This window comes from Oryzias latipes, chromosome 13, assembly GCF_002234675.1.
Source record: "Oryzias latipes chromosome 13, ASM223467v1".
NCBI lineage: Eukaryota > Metazoa > Chordata > Actinopteri > Beloniformes > Adrianichthyidae > Oryzias > Oryzias latipes.
In genome coordinates, this window is record NC_019871.2 from 10018375 (window position 1) to 10041987 (window position 23613).

General features: G+C 38.8%; 3 protein-coding genes across 4 annotated transcripts; 1 reads left to right on the forward strand and 2 right to left on the reverse strand.

Annotated features, from left to right (window-relative positions):
* The first annotated feature begins 2283 nt into the window (after nt 1-2283).
* On the forward strand, nt 2284-4747 carry LOC101162942 (adenine phosphoribosyltransferase). Its single transcript, XM_004075570.4, has 5 exons — nt 2284-2487; nt 2589-2682; nt 2891-3037; nt 3968-4063; nt 4138-4747. Exons 1-5 carry the CDS (start codon nt 2365-2367, stop codon nt 4278-4280), a joined length of 603 nt encoding a protein of 200 aa, XP_004075618.1. The 5' UTR covers nt 2284-2364; the 3' UTR covers nt 4281-4747.
* On the reverse strand, nt 4372-10811 carry rab34 (RAB34, member RAS oncogene family). 2 transcript variants are annotated; one of them, XM_004075317.4, is made up of 11 exons: nt 10595-10811; nt 7971-8090; nt 7804-7895; nt 7653-7721; nt 7245-7346; nt 7094-7158; nt 6971-7022; nt 6816-6897; nt 5750-5840; nt 5159-5266; nt 4372-5085 (listed from the first exon to the last, which is right to left on the reverse strand). In XM_004075317.4, exons 2-11 carry the CDS (start codon nt 8043-8045, stop codon nt 5018-5020), a joined length of 804 nt encoding a protein of 267 aa, XP_004075365.2. In that variant the 5' UTR covers nt 8046-8090; nt 10595-10811; the 3' UTR covers nt 4372-5017. The 2 variants fall into 2 exon arrangements, with proteins under 2 accessions (XP_004075365.2, XP_011480682.1); XM_011482380.3 differs by having other exon boundaries at nt 7653-7718; nt 10595-10809.
* Nucleotides 10812-12205: 1394 nt separating this feature from the next.
* tlcd1 (TLC domain containing 1) lies at nt 12206-20301 on the reverse strand. The gene is made up of 4 exons (XM_004075571.4): nt 19353-20301; nt 17597-17679; nt 16191-16273; nt 12206-14660 (listed from the first exon to the last, which is right to left on the reverse strand). The coding sequence occupies exons 1-4, from the start codon at nt 19556-19558 to the stop codon at nt 14256-14258; spliced, it is 777 nt and encodes a 258-aa protein (XP_004075619.1). The 5' UTR covers nt 19559-20301; the 3' UTR covers nt 12206-14255.
* Nucleotides 20302-23613: the final 3312 nt, after the last annotated feature.

Below are 23613 nucleotides of genomic sequence, written 5' to 3' on the forward strand. Positions count from 1 at the left end.
AAATCTTGACCTGGCTACAATTTAGTGATAGAAATGCATATAAGATTTGCACAAATTAAACTAAAAATGCTGTTCTTTTGTACTGTAGGAAATTCCATGCAAGAAGATTGAAGAAGAAGGTGCAAACTCCGTAAGAAAGGTCCTGGCTGGGATCAGAGCTTCTGCTGTCAGCTGACATGCCTCAGTGTCTCACTGCAGTCCAGCTCTCGCATGGAGATGTGGGAAAGTGCTGCAAGCGGTTAAAGCTCAGCATTCCCATCATGAGCTCAGCTTGAACCCTGTTTGATAAAAGCTGTATGAAATTTCAGATACTCTTTTGTTTGAAAACATTTACAGTCTGGGAACTGAAAAAGATGTGTGTTCAGTGAGATCAGGGTTTGCATTTCTGTAATTGAGGTAGATCCCCTGGTTGCAACTCTGTTTTTACAATAAAGCGATTGAAGGGAGGATTACCAGTCCACCTTTTGACCTGGATGACCAAATCTGATGGATCTAGACAGAAACATATTTACATAATTATTTCTGAATCTTCATGGTTCTTTAGCATTTGTGTGGCAAAAATATGTTTTACCAAAAAAAAAGGTTTTTGTGCTTTCCTGCAACTTCTATGAAATGTGTATAGTCTAAATTTGTAAAACAAGTAATCTTCCACCTTCATTTACCCTTTGACATTGATTGATGCGAAAACCAGTGTTGCCAGATAGAGTCACAGTATTCCAACCCAAAAGTCATCTAAAAACCACCAGACCTCACAAAAACCAACCAAGCATTCATTGATGAGTAATTACTTAGCCTGAAAGAGAGTGCATTTCCAGTATAAATATTTAAAAATCGGTATTTTCCAAATACCGATTGTGTTTCATATGTCACATCTGCATTCTTCTTACTGCAGGTTCTTGATATTGGATCAAGAATTCACAATGGTTCTGTGGGACTCCCAAAGAACACCAAGGTGAATGCTACAGGCAGCCCACAACTTAGACACAGCATGCACAGGAAGTGCAAGCAATGAAGCAATGCAATAAAGTCCATATTCTGGGCAAAAATCTCCCTGATTTTAGCATAAAAGTCCTTCCTGTCTTCATTTAGTTTTAGAGGTTTCTCAGTCTCAGTGAAGGTGTGTTGGCATTGATCATCTATCAATTACTACTTCATATTTTGATAGAAAGTCTAACATTTTTATGATATTACACACAGGTAATTGCAAAATTACATCATACCTAAAATTGTATCTGTTTATAGTCAAATTAAGTCTGTTAACTTAATTTAGCATTTACTTGAATGTAAAAACATTTGCAGATTTTTATTTTCATAAATGGAAATAAATTCAGGCATCAAAGGGTTAAGAGTTAGGCACAATCAGACCCAACAAAGAGTCCAGTGTTGAGCAGCTCAGATAAATGTGTTGCTTCATTCTTCATTCAAAATAATGAAACAAGCTTTGTTGAATTTATTAATTGAGGCTCGATCCAGCCCAGACAAAAACTGGATAAAAGAATCTTGCATGAGAGACTGTAGCCTAAATGTGGTTAATGGAGGGATCCAGTACTGAGGTGTTGTAACATCTAAACTGTTATGTTTCAAGATCAATGATCCCCTCATCAAAAAGTGGTATATTTAAGTGCACTACAAGTATATTTATACTAAAAGTGGGGCAGTGCACTTAAAGTGTACTTTTTACACTAAATTCAATCTATACATTGTAGACTTAGAATGTTGAAATTTAGTCTGAAGAAGTATTCAGTTAGTATCTTTCCTACTTCTGTATAGTACATTTGATATACTTGTACTTATACTCAAGTATACTTAATAAAATAAACTTAAAGTGTTCAAGTTTTTGTTAAGGGTCTGCTAATTCTTTATCAAAGTTTTACACAATTTGTCATCAATTGAATTTCCTTGCATTGTAATGCGACTTTACCATTACTTTAGGGATTGGGGCGATATTACAAATAACCCTTAAATTGGTGGAGGGGCGTTACAGTTCCCTGCATCCTTTTTGTTTTGGTTGTTAAAATAAGAGTGTTGTCATTCAATAGTGAAAAATGCAAAAAGAAATATGAAAATATTGACAAAACTTCCCAGTCACCTCTTAAGAGCACATTTTTATACAAAAATCTAAAAAATGAGCAAAGGTAGACATGGCACCTGACATTTCAATCCCATATACTAACAGTGGCAGTGTAACTGATTAACTTGTAAATAAGAATTCCTGTTGAGAGAATATATAGCAAAGTGGTTGGCAGCCCCCTCCCACTAACCTACCCCCTCTGGAATCTGATATGGGAGACTCTCAGCCTCAGTCCAGCTGGCTCTCCCAGCTCTGTTCTTCAAATCGTGCAGACGAGCGCTGTGTTCAAAAAAATGGACGTGTTTGACGTTCCAGCCAACCGACAGAAAGGATGGTACCTTTCTCTGATGGCGCCCAACACAAAGGGACCCACATTCGCTTGGCTAGACCCGTCAAGACTTTACTGTAACCCCCAGGTACGCTCAGGGAAAACAGAGATTTCTAGAAAGCTGGTGACACCAACTGATTATATGATCAAAAGTTTGCCCTTTTGGGTGCTTGTTTGTTCTCTGCCCAGGCTCTTGCAGACTGTGTGAAAGACCTCCTTAGTCCATTTGACAGCGACACCATTGACCTGGTTGCTGCGATTGATGCAATGGGATTTATTCTTGGTGAGAAAGTTGAGTTCACAGCAATCATTTCAAATGAATCGTACACAAAGAGGCTGCAGCTGAGCTGCAGCATAGATTAAGAAATCTGACCCCTTAGGTTAGGGCTCTAAATTTAGATGTCACACCACCAAACTTGTCTTTTTTTCTTTGTGAACATCAACGTTTCTTTAAAGAGACTTTGCTCTGTGGGTGGATGGCTGTTTTTCAGGGGCGTCTGTTGCCAGCACTCTTGGAAAAGGCTTCCTGGCTATTCGTAAAGCGGGTCATCTATGTGTGGCCACCCAGAGCCAGAACTACACAGACTACACAGGCAGAGAAAAGACCATGGAAGTTAGAGTGGATGTACTAAAGCCAGGTTATTCTTTCTTTTTTACTTACGTATTAATCGTTTTTTTTGTTCCAAAGGAGGAAGAATGACTGGAATGCCAGAGCGAAAAGGAATAGATTACACTGCTGTGTTGGTGTTTAAACAGATGATTGGTGTTTGTGTTTCTAAAGCTATACACCTCGATCAATAAGACAAAAAGCAGAACAAAAATTAAGGTAAATAATTCTTGTATAAAAAAAGAGATTTGTCAAACAGAGTTTAATAAATAAAACATTGAAAAACTGCCCACCACACTTCCGTTGAGTTTTCAAAGGTCCTTTCAAAATAAGATGTTGAAACTAACAGACTGATCAAGTATTCTTCCACAAAAAATGGATAAATATTTTACTAAGTAGTTTAAATAGCTCACAAAATACTTTTTCGTCACATGATCCTTTTCTTTTCATGTGACAAAGCACCATCTAGTGAGAGCTGAGCAAAATTGCAGCCAGTTTTGTTTCATTTGTTTATATAGTTTTTTTCCAGGCAAGATGGATTAAGATCAATGTTCATATTTATAAAAGGCAAGACCTTTTGAGAAAGGTGTAGAAAAAGAAACTGACATTAAGCATTAGCAATAAGACAAGAAGGCAGCATTTGTCTTTGAAGTGATCATTCGGATACCTTTTAAAAAGATGTTTTGGAAGGAAAAAGCAAAATAAGTGGACTAGTCAGAAATCATAACTTCGGGAGGAAGTTATGACTAGGATGCCTTTAAACCTATTTACGACTTAACAAGTAGAATATTTGACCTTATTATTGAGGGTTAATGATGCTGGACAAAAGGTTAAAAGGTTTTCAGTATTGACTTGCTCCCGACTGTCAGATCTGCAGGACTGAAAATCCTGGATGTAAGCTTCCCATCACTTCCCATCTTATGATTTGAAGACCTGGTCTGGCTACTGTGTCCCGCTGCAGGTGTGAGGGTTTTGTTGGTGGATCAGTGGATAGAGACTGGAGGTACCATGAAAGCTGCCATCCAGCTGGTGGAGAGGCTGGGAGCCACAGTTGTAGGCAAGTAAACATGGCTGTGGAGGTAAACTCAGCAGCTCTGAGCGTTGACACGCCGCCTTTCCCGTCCCCTGCAGGCGTGGCAGCAGTCGCCATCGAAAACACGGAAGGAGGACATTGGATCAAGGAAAACTACAAGTTCTCCCACTGCATTCCTGAAGAGCTGCAGGGCCAAATCGACCAGAAATATCTGAACTCCTTCAAAAGCTTTGACCAGTAGAGCCTCAATTTCTGGCCTCTAGTTGACTCAAATGGACACAGAGTTGGTTAGCACAAAAATATTAGATAAAATGAACTCTAATTAGAATAAGTAAAGTTTGAATGTTTTTAATAACTACCAGTTTGTTACAATTCACTTTTTTCTCCTCTTGGACAAAAGAAATATATTTCAGAGGCAGTAAATGGTAAACATTAACATCCTCAAACACATTGACAAACAGAATATTCAGTCTGGCTTGATTGCATATAAAAGGTTTAGGAACAAAGTGTCTCAGTTTGAGTCTTTACATAAATATGAACACTAAAAAAAAGACTACTTATTGTTTTCTTGTATTTTCATGCTACCTGTAGAAATATTTGGGTTAAAATACTGCCACCGTTACCTCCCTAAAAGAAAAACTTTCAGAATACATATGAAGAAAAATACTGACTATAAAACACAATAAAACGATTCAAGCTAAGCTCTCAGCAAAGGAAGTACCTAGAGTCATTTTTCTGAATCTTAGTTGTCACTATTATGTGTAGCTGCTTTGTTCTGCTGTGACACAACAAATCAAATCTACACCCTTCCTATGAAGGAAATACTCCCAAAGCCAGGAAAAAGTGACTTCAAATATGCCCGGCAGCCTTTTCTGCCCACAAAAATCTTCCCCTCTGAGCTGGACAGCAGCCACAGTCATCCCAGCTGGAGAAAAAAAGGCCTAATTTTTCAGTCTCCTCACATTCCAGCAGACATCCTCACTGACAGCAGTTGGGCTGTTTCTTTTTGGAGGAAGCGGACAGATTGCTTGATGTGCTGTTGATTCCTGAGAGATGAGAAGCTGCGTGTTAAACCACCGGTATGCGACCAAATAGGTTGGCTTTGTTTTGGATACTTACGGACAACGTCTCCAATTTGTCTAGATCCACTTTTCTCCAACTCAGCGAGGACATTCGTCTCAAAGGCCAGAGAGGCGAGCCGGAAGAAAAACTCCCTCACGTTTTCCCCTGAAAAAAGAGGCAGCGTTACAGCTCTGGCAAGGAGAGTAAAGACTGCATGTACTCAGTTTAAATGTACTTCCAGAGTAAATATTGCAGAATTTTATTTCCCCATTTTTTAATTATGGTATTTTTCTTCTTTAAAATAAACAAAAAGTCCAATAATCAATCCAAATTTTTATGCAATCAAACACTACAATCCCTTTACACATCAGACAAAAGCCCAATAATGAAGCAATCAACTTAATTTTCATTTGATTAAAGCCCAAATTTTACATTTGTTTCATAAAGAAAATTAAATAAAAATAACCACTTCCATTCCTGGCCAGCAGAGGGTGCCACATCCTTGTGAGCACCCCTACCGTCAGTATCTCATTAATAATCTGGGCAAAAGTTAAAAATAACAGAGACGGGTGGTGCATACAAATACTTTCTTGCACATAACTTAGCTTTTTTTTCCTGTCATGCAGTTTTTGAAATGAAGCAACTCACCTGTCAGTGATGAAACTGCCCAGTACTCTGCATGGATCTCCTTTGCAAGTCTGAGGGCATCTTGTTCGATTAGAGAATACTGAGCTGGAGACTGTGTGGAAATAAAAAAAATAAAAAACAACTCAAATTGCATCAAACAAACAAAAACATTTCCACACAGGAACATAGCTTACAAAACCCCAGGTTTTTGGGACAAAATTTAGCAGCAAAATTCTTATGATGCAGCAGACAACGTGTAGATGCTAAGCAATTGCCATCCATCCATTCATTAGCAGTCTGTCGTAGGACCACACACTCAAACACACCAAGGGACATTTTAGAGAAATCAATTTTCCTATGAAGCATGTTTTTGGACTGTGGAATGAAGCTGGAGTGCCTGGAGAAAAACCCAGGGCTCATCCAGGATTTAAATTATGGCCTTCGTGCTGAGAGGCGAGGATGCTAACCACTACACCACCATGCAGCCCTGTTAAAAAGCTGTATTGTTTCATCACAAGTGAACATCATTTGTTTTAAAGAAGACTTTAACGTTTAGTTTCCATATTTATCTTTGTAATTCTACATTTTAATGTTAACAGGACAGATAAGTCTTTAAAAAAAAGCCTGCCTGTTTTAAGACTGGAGCGTTGTAATAGGAACTGAGCAGAAAAAACCATGCAATAATGAAATTATCTCCTTTTTTGAGGAACAGAAAGAAATCAAATACAGATTGAGTAATGTTTATGCAAAATGGAGGCATTCCTAATGTCCTCTATTGCTTCAAGTCAGAGCTAACCATGTATCTTAATATCTTTAAGGCAACAAACTGATTAAAACCAGGACCTACAATGACATTCAAATGCAGCCCTTTGACAGGAGCTACATCACAGATAGAAAATGGGATAGAAATGTGCATGAAGATTTGTATCTGCAGTAACCAAGCTGAAATGTTTTGGGGTCCGGTGAAGGAGGGGAAACATTCCTGAGGTCTGACCCCGGACACAGCCTCTGTGCTGCTGGCACCACTCCAATAAAAGCAGCAGGAACAGCCTGCACAGACGTCCACTCTACACAGCAGAGGACGTACGCTCAAGTCCTTCTTTGTGCCGACGAGGAACAGCTGAACACTGGTGGGGTCATTTTCTTTCAAGGCGTCTTCAAGCCACTGTCTGCAGTCAGGGAAACCAGTGGTTAAATAAAGAAATTTTGAAAAAGTGACAACAACCTCAGCATCAAGCTTACCTTGAATGGTCCAGAGAGGCAATGTCGTTAAGATCAAACACGATCACTACAACTGTGGGAAGAAAAATATGGTTTGAAGAAGTTATGCAGATTTTTGTCAGCCATGGAAATCTCCTACCATACCCTGAGCTCCTCTGTAGTAGGTAGAAGCGATGCACTTGAACCTCTCCTGACCCGCGGTGTCCCACCTGCAAAGCACAGAGAGGACAGTGAGCGACCAACACCACGCCGGCTTTGTTCTGTTTGTTTAGACGAGATGTCCGAGGAGACGTACAGCTGCAGGCTGAAAGGAACACCCAGCACCTCGAAGCGCTCCATCTCAAAGTCCACACCGATTGTTGCCTTGTAGTTCTTATCGAAAGCATCCTTGCAGAACCTAAAAGGAGACCAGACCCTGACTGACCCACACTGATCACGTGTTTACCCCAAGAAATGCCATAAAACCAAATAAACCACTAGTTTAATTAAAACTACTGTATAAATCGTGCATTTAATGTAGACTTTATTACATATTTCACCTTTTTAATTTGGCTAATTTTTGAAATGTTCATAGCGCTAAGAAAGTTTTTATGGATGGATCTAGATGACTGTACATGTACTCGTTTCTGTGTTTTTTTAAAGTGTACTTCAAGCTACCTATTTCCCGAACTCCTCATCATAAATGATCCGTGTCTTGGTTTACCTATTAATCAGGCAAGTTTTCCCCACGGCCAGATCTCCAACCACGATGACCTTTGAGATTTTAAATCTGCTGGCAAAGATTTTACAGGAAAAAATAAAAATAAGTAAGAGTCAAGTTCCCGAAAATTCATAAGTCAGAGTTGTGCACTCACCCGACAGTGCCGGTGCGCTGCTCCTGGCACGCAGTTTTGACCTTGTTGTTGAAATCACCTGTGATGTGGACAGCTGCTTCCTGTCTGAAGGGCTACAGAGACACATCCACTTGGAGCTGCTGGTAAAGTGTGTTTGGAACCAGCAGGCGGAGCGGATTGGGTCTTACCTGAGGAAGATGAGCGATGATTCGGTCCCGACGGACCGGAGGAAGAACACTCATGCCGGATACTCTGATAGACATGGAGCCTAGAGGAAAACAGTTGCTCACCCTGCAGTCAGGAGACTTCTGTGAAAGAATATAAACACAAATGAGACCCGAAAATCAACGTTCCTGCTTGTAATAATCTGCTAAAAACAGTTTCCAGCTATTTATACAGGACTTTTTTAGGCAGAAATATTCAAATTCACACCATGTTAAGCTTTTACAATGAATCTTCAGAGTAAATATTCTTAGAAATTAACTTTTTTGTATGTGGAACAAAAAGAAACACCATCATAAATGTCTATTTGAAGATAGTTCATTGTTAGAAACACTAACAAGGAATTCTCTGGGGAATTCCTTACGCTTGTTGTTGCATCGCAATGTGTCAAAAAGAAGCTAAAAATGTAAAAAAGATGATCATTTTATGAACAAATGCCTTAGAAAACCATCACAGTTTGGGTCCTGGGAGACAAACGATGAGTTTAAACTACAGTACAGACCAAAAGTCTGGACACACCTTCTCATTCAAAGAGTTTTCTTTATTTTCATGACTATGAAAATTGTAGATTCACACTGAAGGCATCAAAACTGTGAATTAACACATGTGGAATTATATACGTAACAAAAAAGTTTGAAACAACTGAAAATATGTCATATTGTAGGTTCTTCAAAGTAGCCACATTTTGTTTTGATTACTGCTTTGCACACTTTGGCATTCTCTTGATGAGCTCTAGAGGTGAAATGTTTTTCACTTCACAGGTGTGTCCTGTCAGCTTTAATAAGTGTGATTTCTTGCCTTATAAATGGGGTCGGGACCATCAGTTGTGTTGTGCAGAAGTCAGGTGGATACACAGCTGATAATCCAACTGAATAGGCTGTTAGAATTTGTATTAAGGCAAGTAAAGAAGCAGCTAAGTACAGAAAAACAAGTGGCCATCAATACTTTAAGAAGTGAAGGTCAGTCAGTCAGTCCCAAAAATTGGGAAAACTTTGAAAGTGTCCTCAAGTGCAGACACAAAAACCATCGAGCACTACAAAGAAACTGGCTCACATGTGGACCGCACCAGGAAAGGAAGACCAATAGTCACCTCTGCTGCAAGTTCATCCGAGTCCCCAGCCTCAGAAATGGCAGGTTGTGAATCAGGCTTTTATGCTAGAATATCTGCTAGGAAACCACTGCTAAAGAAAGGCAACAAGTAGAAGAGTTGTTTGGGCTAAAGAAAAACAAGGAAAGTGGAAATCTGTGCTTTGGTCTGATGAGTCCAAATTTGAGATTTTTGGTTCCAACCACCGTGTCTCAGTGCGACGCAGAAAAGGTGAACGGATGGACTCTACATGCCTGCTTCCCACAGTGAAGCATGGAGGAGGAGGTGTGATGGTGTGGGGGTGTTTTGCTGGTGAACTGTTGGGGATTTATTCCAAATTGATACTGAACCAGCATGGCTACCACGGCGTCTTGCAGCGGCATTCTATTCCTCCGGTTTGTGTTTAGTTGGACCATCATTTATTTTACAACAGGGCAATGATCCCAAACACACCTCCAGGCTGTGGAAGGGCTATTTGACCAAGAATGAGAGTGATGGGGTGCTGCGCCAGGTGACCTGGCCTCCACAGTCACCGGACCTGGACCCAATCGAGATGGTTTGGGGTGAGCTGGACCGCAAAGTGAAGGCAAAAGGGCCAGCAAGTGCTAAGCATCTCTGGGAACTCCTTCAAGACTGTTGGAAGACCATTTTGAACATTTTGTTGGGGGAATGGGGGCTTCATTTATCAAAACATTGCTTTTTTTATTTTATTTTTTTAGAAAATCTCAAATTTGATCCTGTTTGTAGTGGACATCAGTTGTTTTGTTTTTTTAGTGTTAAGTAATTGATCATAGGAAACCATGGTTGCTGATTACACAGGAAGTGAACATGACCAGTTTAATAAAAAAAACAACAACTGACAACTCGAAAAAAATATGTCCAAGGTGCTATAAAGGGTTTATAAACTAATTTCTGTCAAATTCATTACAAATGCCAAATTTGGTTTGGATCCAAAATGCGTTTTGCATATCATTTCAAAGTAAAAGTCTAAAAAAACACAATCATTTAAGATTGTTTATAGATTGGGATTGTCTTGTCAATTTCTTAATATAAATTCTATGTAAAAACTGCCAATTATTATTATTGTTATTTGAGCTATTAGAAAAAAAGAGAACTCGTCAAAATAAAAGCTGCACTTCATATTCTGGCTCATATAAAAAGCTGATCTAAATACTTTGATCATAAATACATAAACTCACACAGACACAAACAATGCACGTTATAATCCAGCACATTATTAAACACAGTCAATCAGCTGTAAAGCGCTGATCCCTTTACTATCCGGAGTAATCCTATTGTTCATCAAAGCTGCCGCTAAAAACTACGCTATTTTGCTGCTGTCGTTCACAATTTTAACGATAACTACCAACCCACAAACCCGACAACCTTTATCTGTTTTGACCATCAAAGCGCCGTTTACCTCAGACAAAAAAAAAAAAAACGCTCCTCGAGGTGAGCAGGGAAACTTTAACGCAATGTATGTTTTCGTCAAAGTGATGTTACCTAGAAACCCGGTGGTCTCCTCCCCTCTTCTTCCCTTCTTTTGCTTCAAGTCTTCTTCAAAAACACGGCTCTTGGGACAATCTAAAACGAGTGACTGTAAACGTCTTCTTGGTGCTGGAGAAGATCCCAGGAAGTTGAGGAGCAGCGGACTCGTACCACAGCAGCTGCTGACTCAGATCCCTGGATTCATTCTTTCCTTTTCACATTTTTTCCTGCTAGGCCCCCTGCTGGACGAAAATGTAACCGCCGCCCATCTAACACTCAGGATTTCAAGGTGGTGTTTCCTCACCGTTCATGGCCAATTTTTAAAGTTTTTACAGTTATAAATATTTTTCCTAGTCTAGAGATATCATTTAAATCATTAGTAAATATAAAAAAAGTTAAGACTTTTTTTCTATGCATTAAAACACCATCCGCTATCCAAGGCTGTCCACAGATGTGCCTGAGCGTTAATCGGCTTAGCATGTCTAGAAGCCAGTTAATTCAAAAGGGTTAATCAATCAACCTATTCTATATCCTTTTGATACATCATTTAAAATGCATAAACGAAAACTCTTTGAATATGAGAGCCTCAACTTCATTTGAAATATAGTTTTTTCAAAAATCCGAATTTTCCTAACTTAAAATTCCATAAATAGAATTTTGAAGTGGTCTGCAGACAAACAAGTCTTTGCTTGAAAAACACACGTCTGAGTTTGTAGAAGAAGGAAAATATAATAAAATACTGTCCATAAAAAACCCAAACAAACAAACAAAAATGACAGGCCTGTTTTAATAACATTGTAAAGAATAAAATAGCATTCAAGTGGGTGCATGATCTTTCCAGTGTAAACTTTGACTGTTATGCTACAATGTGATGCTGCATCAAATGTCACAGAGGTGACACTTGAGGACACCTCCTCAAGTGTCACCTCTCCATTCAAAGAACTTCAAACACCAACCATTTTATTTCCAAAAACATTTGAAATACCTTTAGAAAAAAATATATATTTGGTACACATTTTGCATGTAAATGTCAAATTGTGCAAAACATTTAATGGTTTCTTGAGTAACATAATTAATATGTCGACATGGAGAATAACATTTAGGAGCACAATACTAGCACATGGTCTCTTCCATTATTTACTGAAATTAGTTTACTAATTATAATTGTTGTCAAAAATATTTTTCAAACTTTTAACACCATTTATTGTGTACCTTTATGTTATATATCAAGAAACTTTCAGAACACATCAACTTTTTACTTTTAATGTCTAAAATTAAACAGACTCTTAAAACTCTGGTTATTTCTTCCACTCAATTCTTAGGTTAATCATGATAGGATGTATTTTTGGGTTAACTTCTGGAGCAATAAAAATATTTGATTCATAGTGGTTTCATTTTAACCCAATTTAAGTTTGTTTTTTCCTGAGTTACAACCTATAGATGAAAGTGTTTTTCTTTTTTTTTGTTGATCTTGTTTTACTTTGGAGTTGGGTTAAAAACAATAAAACTTGGGTTGTTTTTGACTGTGTAGTTTTTACTGTGCAACAAAACAAAAAGCAATAGCCGTTGGAAAGTTTAAATAATATCTCTTTGCTTACAGAATCAATCAATCAATGACCCAAAACAGGGAGTTCCAAAAAGTCACTTTAATACAGAAAACATATTTGCTACTAAACATCACTGCAAAGTACAACTATTCACACATTGTTTCTAGTTTGAGAAGGCACAGCGGTTAAAGGCGCTTAAGTGCAGATCGGACTTATGTCTCCTTAGACTTTCCTGGCCTTGGCTGAAATACATAAAAAATCCCACCTTTTTGTATGTTTTTCACTACCACAAAACCCACCATCGACTAATAATATCTAGATTGGGAATGCTCTCTTGAAGGTCTAACTTACAATATGCTACGCTTTCAATTGCTCAGAAGAAGTGAAAAAAACAGTCCTAATTATAATTAACAGAAGAACACAAAACTGTGTTCCGTTTTTGTGATAGTATGCAATCATCAGATATCTGAGAACTAAAGATTGTGCTACTGGCTGCTCATTTCAAATGTTAAATCCTGACAAGCAGCAGTTAGATGGCAGGAAGATCCAGCTTCAGCTCAACGAGTGTTCAAAACACAGATTTAACAAGAACCACATCTCAAATGATGTTGCTGTTGACACATGTTTCTGTCAGTCTAGTAATCTCTTCAGCTACAGACAAGAGCTTCATCAAGACAAAGAGATGCTGTCCTAAAGACAGAAAATCTGACTTCAGGGTCAGAGATTTCAACCAAAAACCGGTCATGGTTTAACAAAAACCCTTTAAAAAAGTTCATTCATCTTCTTTACCGTTTATTCTCTTTCGGGGTCACGGGGTTGCCGGAGCCTATCCCGGCCACTTGGGCGTAGGCAGGGGATGCCCTGGACTGGTCGCCAGTCTGTCACAGGGTAGAATATTTAAAAAAGACCTCTTCACTCACTACAGATAATGACCACACGATGCATATAAAGGTTGTCAAAAGATTGACAACAGGTTGGCAAAAAAGCTTGCAATAGCAAGAAGTGGAATTTCCTTTACAAAATTGAACAACATTGAAGTTCTATACTATACACAAACACAATAAAACAAGGAGGACATCACAAATGATCAGCCTCAATCACGAAGCTAACTGGCAACAAGACACAAACCAAGATCACTCACAAATGACAAGAAAGACATCTAAACTACACCTAATTTTTTTAGGTTTTTAGATTTATTTCCTTATCATATTTACAAAACTTGCCAGTAGATTTTTCATGCTAAAAAAATTAACAGCTACTGGATGTAATTCCAACTTTTGGAGATTGGAAAACACAACCTGGCAAGATTGAATGGAGAATAGCTCATAGCAACTGGTCTGAGGAGCAAAATATGGAAAGCCGGACATTCGGAAAAATTTGCAATTAACAACCGGAAAAATCTGGCGTGCTGGTGGACTACTGTTGAATGTAAGGTTGTTTGGAATTTAAGAGATAATGTTTTAGTTTTCCATCAGTAAATGCTCCAGGTTAAAATCACTACAGAAACTTTAGCAGGAAATTCCAACGACAGAGATCCCAACTCAGAGTACACTAGAAAATCACTAAAATCCCCAAAAAGCTGTTCCAAATCCTGCATACCAAAGGTGTGGAGAAGATATTCAAAAAAATCCCAAAAAAGCCATAAATGAAGCACAAAAAAATGCTTAAACAACTTATCAACAAAAATGATAGATATCAAATAAATATATAACAAGACATACAAATCTGTTAGTGGTCACATAGAAACTTTTTCCGTTTTACTGAGTTAGCAGGAATGTTGTGAATTGTATCATCTAAGTCACACCAATAAACTCACAAGTTGTTTTCAGGCTGTGGAAAACAAAAGAACAAATACTTGAAAAATGTTTTAGCTTTGCCCAAAATTGATGATTTAGTTAAAATGACCTTGTATTAAGATATTTATGATGGAATTTCTTAATGAAAGCAGCACCTGAAACAGGCTACATGTTGTTTGGCCACTTGTGTTTTTAGACGTTTGTTCTTTAGCAGTGAGACACAACAGAGACATGTGGTCAAAAGGCATGATGTCGGTTTTCATTTAAAACTGACAAAAAATGTAAACTACCACCTTAAATAGATACAAAAAAAGAGTGAACCACTTTTCTCAGTCAATCACTGAGAAATTTCTTGGAGTTGTTCCTGTGTACACCGTTTTGTCCCGCAAAGTGTGTTTTCCGTGGGAAGAAGTCAGCGCGAAGCAAACGGTAGAAATAAATAAGAATCATGATATTCATCACCATGATGGAGGTTAAAAAGTATCCGCTGTGCTCCAAGCTGGAGTAGTTGCTGGTGAGGTACCAGGTGAGGTAGAACTGAGCACTCAGGCGAAAGGTGACATAGGTGATGAGGTTGACAAACTTGTTGACGTAGTACAGGGAAGAGTCCTGAGCACTCGCCAGCTTCAGCATCAGCCTCAAGTGCAGGGTTATGCTGTTCACCTCCACGAAGAGGGCGATCACGGCCCCCGCGATGAACAGGTGAGTGTAGAGGGTGTACAAGAAACACCATATTACCTGAAGTCAAAGTACACAAACAGCTGAGATAAATGAAATGTACTTACTGACGTCTTACTTTTGCTTATATATTATTGCACTTTCTCTTGTTTTTTTGTTTTTTTTTACCATCAACTGATATTTTGCTTTGTGTCAAAAAAGTTGGTCAAAAAAGTGAAATATTACTATTAATTCTGTGTTCAGTTAAGTTTTTGTTTGTGTTTAGAAAACCTTTTAGACATATTCAGTTCACATTATTTACAGACTTGCACATTCATTATTGCTAATGTGTCTGTCTTATGATGTCACACACACATTTTAGAATAGACGATGCTCAGATCTTTGTACAGACTACATTGGCTTGCTGTTATTTTGGTTTCCTCAGGTACCTGAAGAAATGAAAATAATCAAAAGAGAGTTAGAGCTGTACATTTCTGATATGTCTATGAAGACTCTCATTCATCCAGGTAGGTTCCATCATAGTAGTAGGTTTAAAGGTTGTCATCTGGACTAGGTTTTTTAAGTTGAAGACGTTTCACCTCTTATCCAAAAGGCTTCGTCAATTCTGAAATAGCTGGTAAAAGAGCTGGTTCATATGTGCTCATGGGGGAGGAGTGAGACCTGAAACTGGATAGCATTGTCTACTTAGACTACATGGTTTTGACCATACTACTATGATTTCTGCTAGGAAAAAAATAACACATAAAGTTGCTTAAACCATGAAGACATACAATTTATTTGAGATGGGGGCCTACATTTTCTTCATATAGCTCCGGTGTCCACCGGCTGGCTGGCGTAGCGAGCCAGCTCACCAAGTGCCCACTTAAGCCAGTGTGGACAAACACAGGTGGGGTCACCACATAAACTGCGGACAAACCCATTTGGGGCCCAGATTTTTTGCTCACTTTCAACTTTTATGGGACCCACTTGGCCTTGCTGGCTGGGAATATACAAACACACATGATGCTTGATGCACGTTCAAGAACGCAGATTTAGTCCATGGTGATCACACTGGATAAGCAGTACTACTGTTTACTAGCACTTGTCTGCCACCTACAATTGGAAGCGGTTTGGCCAAAATGTTGAAGCAATGCAAATCTTGCAATTTGGGACGACAGTTCACTTCAATGGTACCATCCTTGCAATGGCGGGTATGGATGACCATCATGTCAGGAGAGTGGCCAGGAGTTACCTTTATTTGAAAAACAAACGCTGACGTTGTCAAGGTTTTTGCCATGTCTGGGTTCACCTGATAAACCAGCTAAGCCCTGAGTTTGAGGAGTTTCACCGCGTCACTATCAAGTCTGATTCTCTTCTCTTCTGATTCAACTTTGACCAATCAAGTCTGATTGGTCAAAGTTGGACCTGGTTTAGCGTTCAATGGCCACATGCCTTGTATGTAGGGCCCAAAAACAGTCATAAAACAGGAGTGAAACCCGTGTTTACATTGAATTTTCTTGGTAAGCCGCTTCTTGAACGCGTGTTGCTGAGGGCAGTGTGAACGTGGCTGTAGGAGAACTCGAACGTGCAAAAAATAAATAAAAAACTTACCACTGCATGGTGGAGTAAGAACTCCCATGATCCCTTTGCGTGTCCTGTCAGGATAATATCAGCTGCATCTTGCACAAAGTATCCTGAAGAAATAAAATATAGTGTGACAAATTTGTTTGGATTTTTATTAGATGTAAAAAAAAAGAGTTTTAAAGACTTTATGGAGATGCTGTGCGACTGAGATTCCACCAGGTTTGATCTGTTTCCTCAAACAGCAAACAGTAGATTAAAACCACACATTATCAGGTGTCCATAGATGAAAAATTCCTATGTTCAAATTACTTATTCAACTGTAATGTTTATTTAAATGGAAGACAGGTGAAGTTTTCGTTTTCATCGATAAGCTTTGCACAGATAATTGCTGCTTGCATTATACAGTGAGAACCATCAGCCAGCCCCCATAACGCCAGTCATGTTCTTGCCCTGCAGGCAACAGTACAAATCTACACACACCTGATTAGCATGTTGCATCTGAATTGAGATTGCGTCGTGTACAGGTTTTTCAGCTTTTGGCTGCACCTGACGGTTTGATGGAAACACCTCCCAAACCTGATTTAGCTGCAGCTAAAACGTGGCTTGAATCTCATCTCATCAAACAAACGAATAGAAAAGAAAAAACAAAACAAACAAAAACAACAAAAAAACATGAAAATACAACCTGAGGATTTTAGGGTTATCCGAGAGGAAATGAAATCTGTGATTGTTAAACTAATCTGACAGCAGAGTAAGACACCTCTCTGCTGCAGACTAAATAGTTTTTCAGCAGTCCTTAAACTGTACCAGCCTGATTCAGCAGGGGCTATTCTACTGACTAAGAGTTCTTTTGTGCCACAGGATGACTGGCACGCTGAGGCAAGCGAAAGGCACTGTCACTCGTTGCGTTAAGGCACCATACACAACCTCCAGTCTCAGACCTTGGCCCACTAGGTGTTTGTAATATGTTGGGGCATATTTTCCATAATTTGTGTTGTCATGGTCATACAGAAGTTACTAATATTAAAAAAAAAATCACAAAACACAACCAGACAACTGCGGCTTCACAGGATTGCTTTTGGTGGCTTAAGAATCAGGTGAGAGGGGGAAGTTGCAACCGAAAAAGTGGCAGCACCACACCTTTGGAATAAAGGAGGAGGATGATTCACATTTACTAAGCTTCTTAATGCATTATTTTTAATGTAAACAAGGGTTGCTCATGCAGTAATGTCTAAACTCCAAAAAATGTTACTTTTCAAAGGAATTTCCCTTTTTTAGCCTATTGAGTTTTTTTTTTTTACAAAGATTAAAAACAAATTCAGTTTTTTTTTAAACAAGTAGCTTACTGATTTATCAAGGAACAATGACATTATCATGCATTCAAGAAATTCAGTTGTGTTATCTTTAGCAGAACTGGTGTGTGTTTTACTGACCTGTGGAGATGCAAACCAGCAGGTAGGACAGGGGTGTGTTGTACGAGCGGATGTTGCTCAACAGCTCCGGGGAAACTACAAAACTGGAAAGATATATATGACACACTGATGCATCTTTTCTCTAAGAGAAAATCCAAGTCTGAGAGATGTTATGGGACATACAACATTAACTTTGACTGTTTTTCACTCCCTTGGTGATCTAAAATTGTCAAGTTTATCTTGAATTTGTCAACTTCACACTCATTTTTGCAGCACATTCATCTTGCCCTTTTCCTCATAAATTAAAAAAAATATGCTTTGATATATTAGGCACAAAGCAAATTTTTGATCCTCCGGTGATATCTAAAATATCTGTAATTATGTTATATTGTGTGTGTTATATAAATATTGGATGTGTTTTATCTCTGTACACAAATGTGTTTATTCTGGACTTTCCTTTCAGTTATGATGCATGGCTTTGGCTTAAAGGTTGCTCAAAAATCATCACATTTTTCAATTTAATTTCTTTATTTCTTTTCATTTCCACAGGACAAACAAAAGATCTTGCGCAATGTTTTTTTTTTAACAAGGAAAATCAGAAAATCAAAAAGAAAACCAGTTTTTTTTGCCCCTTTTACATTTTATGGATTAGTCAAACAGGTTTGGGAGTCAAATAAAGTAAGATAAACATATACAAAGGAAACTCAGAGAAGGGCTTCAGTCTTGATAAGAATCACAAATTCGGATTCTTAGGTGGATGAATGACTTTCTAGCGCATCTTTTGCTTTGGTTTCATTTTATACCATATGGATGTGTGTGATGCAGTGAAGTGTTTCCTGCAAATTGTTGTCTTTTTGACTGACTGAGATATGCATATTATTTGTGAAGTCTGCTGGTTGCAACATGCTTTTCTTTCATCTTTTAAGCGCTTTATGCATGCAATAGTTGACTTTTTTCTTAGATAAAATCATATAAACTCAAAGCCCTTCAAATTCCTTCCCACGTGTTTTGTGAGTCACCTTGCTGATGGAAAAAAAAAATCACGCTGAACAGAAAAAAACGTTTTTTTTAAACAGACGATTTAAAAAAATATAACAGTTTTGATCAACATAAGTGTAATTGTTGTGTTAATATTTTCTGTCTATAGTGTCTAGGCAGTACTGTCTACTTTTCAGCATGTGCTTATTGTTGACAGGTTAATCACAGGTGTGATGCATGAAGCGGCATTCTTGATTGTGTAAATTTGCTTCCTTCACACTGGTTAATCGCTCTGGTGTATATGTCAACTGCAGCAGAGTGGATGTGAGGTTACAATCAAGCTCAAAAGTGTTTCACAGCCCTGTTTTTCACATTCAAAGGTGAGTCATGAGCTTGGTCCCGCCCTAGCAAAAAACCAAAGCAAAAAAAAAAAACTGTTTCTCAAGATGCTTTCACAAGCAGCTGTCAGGTTTTTCCTGTTGACGTGTCTGAAATCTGTATCTAGAATGCTGGCTCAGGGCAGGAGGGGTGGAGTGTGGTTGGATATGAATATGGACATTTTCTCTTCATACACGTGAGGCACACATTTCTGTTTGGATAGAAGCATTTGTCTCCCCACTCAAGAATGCCATTGTGTCCCACGTCTTTTTGCCCAGTCTAAACATGAACCTCTTGTCCTGCCACAGGCTGTCACTGCTTCACACACACACTCCCTACTACACATCATGTGGACTGTGAATAGACAATGCTCTACAAGGAGCAGATAGAAGGGTAAATGTTTCTCTGGAATGAGACCTACCAGGTCAGGGCCCAGGCTGCAGTCAGGACGGAGTGCACCATGGAGACAGAGAGATTCTTCCACTTCCATGAGCGAAAGGCATCCTGCCTCACCACCTTGGGCACGGGCAGATTTTGTAGCAGCCAATGGGTCAGCCTGAACACAAGAGAGAATGCCAGGACTGACAGGCCTGGGTGACTCTTTATCAGGGGAATCAGAGCCTCCATCCTTGCTTGGCCACCCCTGCTGTCTCCTGAAGCTTCTTCCTCCTGATCAAATGCCTATATCAGCCTCCCCTCAGCCCAGTGATGGACGGATGCAAGTGTTGTCCAGAAAAGAGGTTTACAGAAAGAGGAGGTGCTGATGCAGCTGAAGAAGGAAATCCTCGGTTTTTTTACTTCTTTAAATCAGTGCAGATCATAGGTCTCGTGGATGCTGCCGGCCCTCTCTGCGTTCCGGTGGCTTCAGTCTGAAAAGGACGTCCAGATGAGCGCTCATTCCATCGCGGCAGTGCTGTGCTCACGCAGCGCCTCGTATCGCGACGCTCTCCGCCTGTTCGCAGAGCCGCTGGGGGAGAGGTGGAAAGGCAGCGGGGTGGGCGGGGCCGCCGTTGCTCCCTGCGAAATACAGAAACAAGGAGGAACGCTCAAACTGCTGTGACCAGATTACGAAACATTCAAAATCCCAGGCGGCTCAATTTGGATTTTTGGAGGACCCTTTTTGAAAATGAAAACACCAAACAGAAGCCGCTTGTTTACATCCGAGTCCACAGCTGCGCGCAAAATCCTGTGCGTAAAAGCGCATCCACCATCCACCAATGACTGAGCCACTTCACTGACATCACTACAACATTTAGCCAAAGAATAAATGAAGAGAACAGCATTTATAGCTGCACAGGTAAGCACAAGAAAATTCAGGAAAACATCTCCCCCAAAAAGTAGATTTGGGGCATTTGAACACTAAACCGTTTGTGGCAGACATGCACCTTTAAAAAAAAAAAAACACTGTACATACCACGTGGCAACGACAACAACGTTGTTTCCTAAATATATAAAAGGGAAGCAGATTTATTAAATAGATTAAATAAATAAATATTTCATTTTATTAATAAAAGAATCACCAAATGAGTCCTCTGTCATCTGCATGAATAAATTTTATTTTTTGAAAGAAACATAAAAAAGCTACAAAATTAACTTCTGTGAATTTGATGATGTTCGGAAGACAGTGTTGATAAATGGGTTCATAAAGTTGTCGAATATTCACAAAATCTCATTTTATACAGCTGTGTTTTTTCTGCTTTTGTTCTTGTCTTGTGCTCTATTTTCTGATTTTATGTTCTTGATAAGGATTACATTTTACATTTAAATTTCCTTGTTTCAGATGAAAGAAACAGCTGAAAAACCTGTTTACGTTTATTTCTTTGATTACTTCATATTAATGTATTGTATTTATTCGTGCTCAAATGTTAGTTTCAAAATGTCGCTTGCACTTTTATTAAGATGTAACTAAAGTAAATATTGATTTATTTGAATTTGACATGCATTAATACTGTGTAGTATTTTTGCATATTAAAACTTAATTCAGTCTAATCTTAATCTACAGGGCTAAAATAAAGTATAACAAATATAATAAAACAATTCTAAAAATTATTTGAAAAATGTAAACAATCACTAAAACCTACCACCAGGTGGCAGCAAAACCTCAACCTTAATTATGAACAGTTTAGGACTCTAAAGAAGAGGAGGCTTTTCGAGCAAATTGTTTGTTCCCTGCTGTTCTGACTACAACCACAGGAGGGCGCACTACAGAGAAGGCTGAAATGTTTTGGGTAAACTGCACACTGTAATAACATGTTCTCCATACTTAATAAAACTTTGCAAATTTGCAATATTTCAGTTGTAAAAGAGTGAAAATTAATCAACTTCTTTGAACAATGTTCCTCTAACTCTGTGGAACAAAAAATGCTGCTGGTGAAAATGAGATTTAATACTGAAGATTATGTTTCCTTGTTGCTTCACTGTCCGTATGCTGCTGCAGAGAAACACATTTCGTCCTTTTTTTTTCTTTTATTACTTTCAGCGCTTCCAAGAAAAATAATATTGTCAGGTAGGAGATCCTTTACCCTGAGGGTAGTTGAGACTCCTCAGCTCAAAAATAGGTTAACTGATATTTCAGAGAGAATAAAACAATGTGTCTTCATCTCCAATGAGGAACATTCACTGCTGACCAGGGAAACTGAACTTTTCTAGAAATGGTTTAGACGTTCTCTGTAAAAAAAAAAAAAGAAATCATCCTTTTGCTTTTGTGTTTGTTTGTTGAAGTCTGTACTTGATTTTTCCCTTCAGTTTGTTATTCAAATTAATTCAAATAAATTTTATTTATATAGCACCTTTCATGACAGCAAAGACAGCTCAAGGTGCTGTACATAAAGACAAAATCAAATGCAATAAAATACAATAAGATACATTAAATTAGCCCCACACAATAAAATACACAAAGACAAACACCAGTGGAAAATAAATAAATAAATAAAGATAAACCAGAGAAACCAGAAGGCGCTGTCTGCCCTGTCCTCCTATTGGCAGGGGTGTCAGTATAAAACCCAAACTCCCCAGCCAAGGGTGAGAAAACACTCGTAAACAGTCTAATAAAATAAATATGTGTTAAAATATCATAAAAAGTATACAAGTAAAATTCTAGATTAAACAGATATATATATGATAAAATGTCATAAAATACAAAAATAAAAATTCTAGATTGAGCAACTGTTATTAAGCAACTGCAATTGTTATGTCATCATTGTTTGCACAGCAACAAAGCACTCAAACAGTGATGTTAAAGTTCAGTAGACGATTGCTTTACAAGAAAGACCCAGCCTATATGTACAAAGACAAATGGACCGTCTTCAGTTAAAATAGAAAAAACATCCATTTTAATGTTTTTATTTGTTATTTTTTCCATTTGTCTTTTCCAGCAGCTGAGGGATGGAAAATGAGAACACATTGTTTACTAGAGATTTTTTTTTCATTCATGACAAGGGTTCCTTTTGTACACTCTAGATGCATATTTATATAAACCTCTTTGGTACATGACATTAAACTTTTTTTTTGGATGTGATGGAAAAGATGAGTAGAAGTGAAAAAAATAGGTAAGAGACGAAGGAAAAGAGGTTATAGAGGACAGGTTAATTAAAAAATGGGACAGAAAAAGAGCAAACATCAAGAAACTTAGACATTTGATTGAGGTTTAAAATGATCGATGTCAGAGACAAGAGGAGCTGCATTTTGGTGCACAACCACACACATCAAGTATACACACAAACAGTGATAAACACACACACACACAAACCTGAACACAGACATACAACTACAGATGTACACTGACACACAAACACACTACAAGCTAACTCACATGCACATTTCTGTGTATCAAGGAGAGCGTGCTAATTTCATTTGTCAGGTTTGCCTGTACACAAGCAAACATCTTGTGTTTGTCCAGGGTACAAGGCACTGCAACAGTACAGGCAGCCAGGGCCCCTAGACTTTCCATGGAAAGTAGTCAGAGAACTTCCTTCCCCCCAGGCTACCCAACACCAGACACTCAGGGACAGGACCAGACACCACCACTGGAACCCAGCAAATCCCTCCCAACATAGGGTCTTACGTGTAAACTGAGATGGGCTTTGGGGGGTGGAGGGCAGATCCATGCTGCAACCATCTGGCAACTGCCAAGTTGCCCAATATCTAAGGTGTAACCCTCAGCTGACACCCCCCTCCCAGCTGGTCCTGATAGCACCAGGCTTATCAACTAGGCAACTAGGCAAATAGGCAAATGTAGCAGCAGTATTGCGTGGGACCCCAACCTCCCTGTTGAGTTGGGTGCTATACCCTACGGGAGCTCCGCCCCCAAAGACCAAACCCCTAGTAACTCAGGCCGGGGCTCAACCGGTCCGTGGTGCCCAACAAAGTAGAGCCACTCAAATAGGTCTTTATGGGAGCTAAAGTAAGCCAAACATCCTAGATAGTAGATCCTTACCAATCAGTAATGCCCTCCCCGCCCCACACACACATACACACACGCTCACACATACATTATCAAGAACCTCCACCACCCAAGGAGGGGATCAACAGATCCAAACTGCCACACCAGACCCAACTGGACAGACATACAGATCCATCATCAAGGTCAAGTGTGTCCCATGTATTTTATATATTTTCAATGCAGTCACCTTAAAAAAAAGACGTGGCTATGTTTTCAATTAAGTAACAAATGGAAAAAGGGG

What these genes read in the sequence shown, in the direction of transcription:
- tlcd1 (XM_004075571.4), bottom strand. Translation starts at nt 19,558, where the DNA reads ATGGAGGCTCTGATTCCCCTGATAAAGAGTCACCCAGGCCTGTCAGTC. An exon ending in GCAGCCTGGGCCCTGACCTG is followed by an intron (nt 17,680 to 19,352) that starts GTAGGTCTCATT and finishes ATATCTTTCCAG; the next exon opens with TTTTGTAGTTTCCCCGGAGC. An exon ending in TCTTACTCCACCATGCAGTG is followed by an intron (nt 14,661 to 16,190) that starts GTAAGTTTTTTA and finishes CTTTGACTTCAG; the next exon opens with GTAATATGGTGTTTCTTGTA.
- rab34 (XM_004075317.4), bottom strand. Translation starts at nt 8,045, where the DNA reads ATGTCTATCAGAGTATCCGGCATGAGTGTTCTTCCTCCGGTCCGTCGG. An exon ending in AAAACTTGCCTGATTAATAG is followed by an intron (nt 7,347 to 7,652) that starts GTAAACCAAGAC and finishes GTCTCCTTTTAG; the next exon opens with GTTCTGCAAGGATGCTTTCG. An exon ending in GCCTCTCTGGACCATTCAAG is followed by an intron (nt 6,898 to 6,970) that starts GTAAGCTTGATG and finishes CCCTGACTGCAG; the next exon opens with ACAGTGGCTTGAAGACGCCT.
- LOC101162942 (XM_004075570.4), top strand. Translation starts at nt 2,365, where the DNA reads ATGGACGTGTTTGACGTTCCAGCCAACCGACAGAAAGGATGGTACCTT. An exon ending in GACTTTACTGTAACCCCCAG is followed by an intron (nt 2,488 to 2,588) that starts GTACGCTCAGGG and finishes TTCTCTGCCCAG; the next exon opens with GCTCTTGCAGACTGTGTGAA. An exon ending in TGCAATGGGATTTATTCTTG is followed by an intron (nt 2,683 to 2,890) that starts GTGAGAAAGTTG and finishes GCTGTTTTTCAG; the next exon opens with GGGCGTCTGTTGCCAGCACT.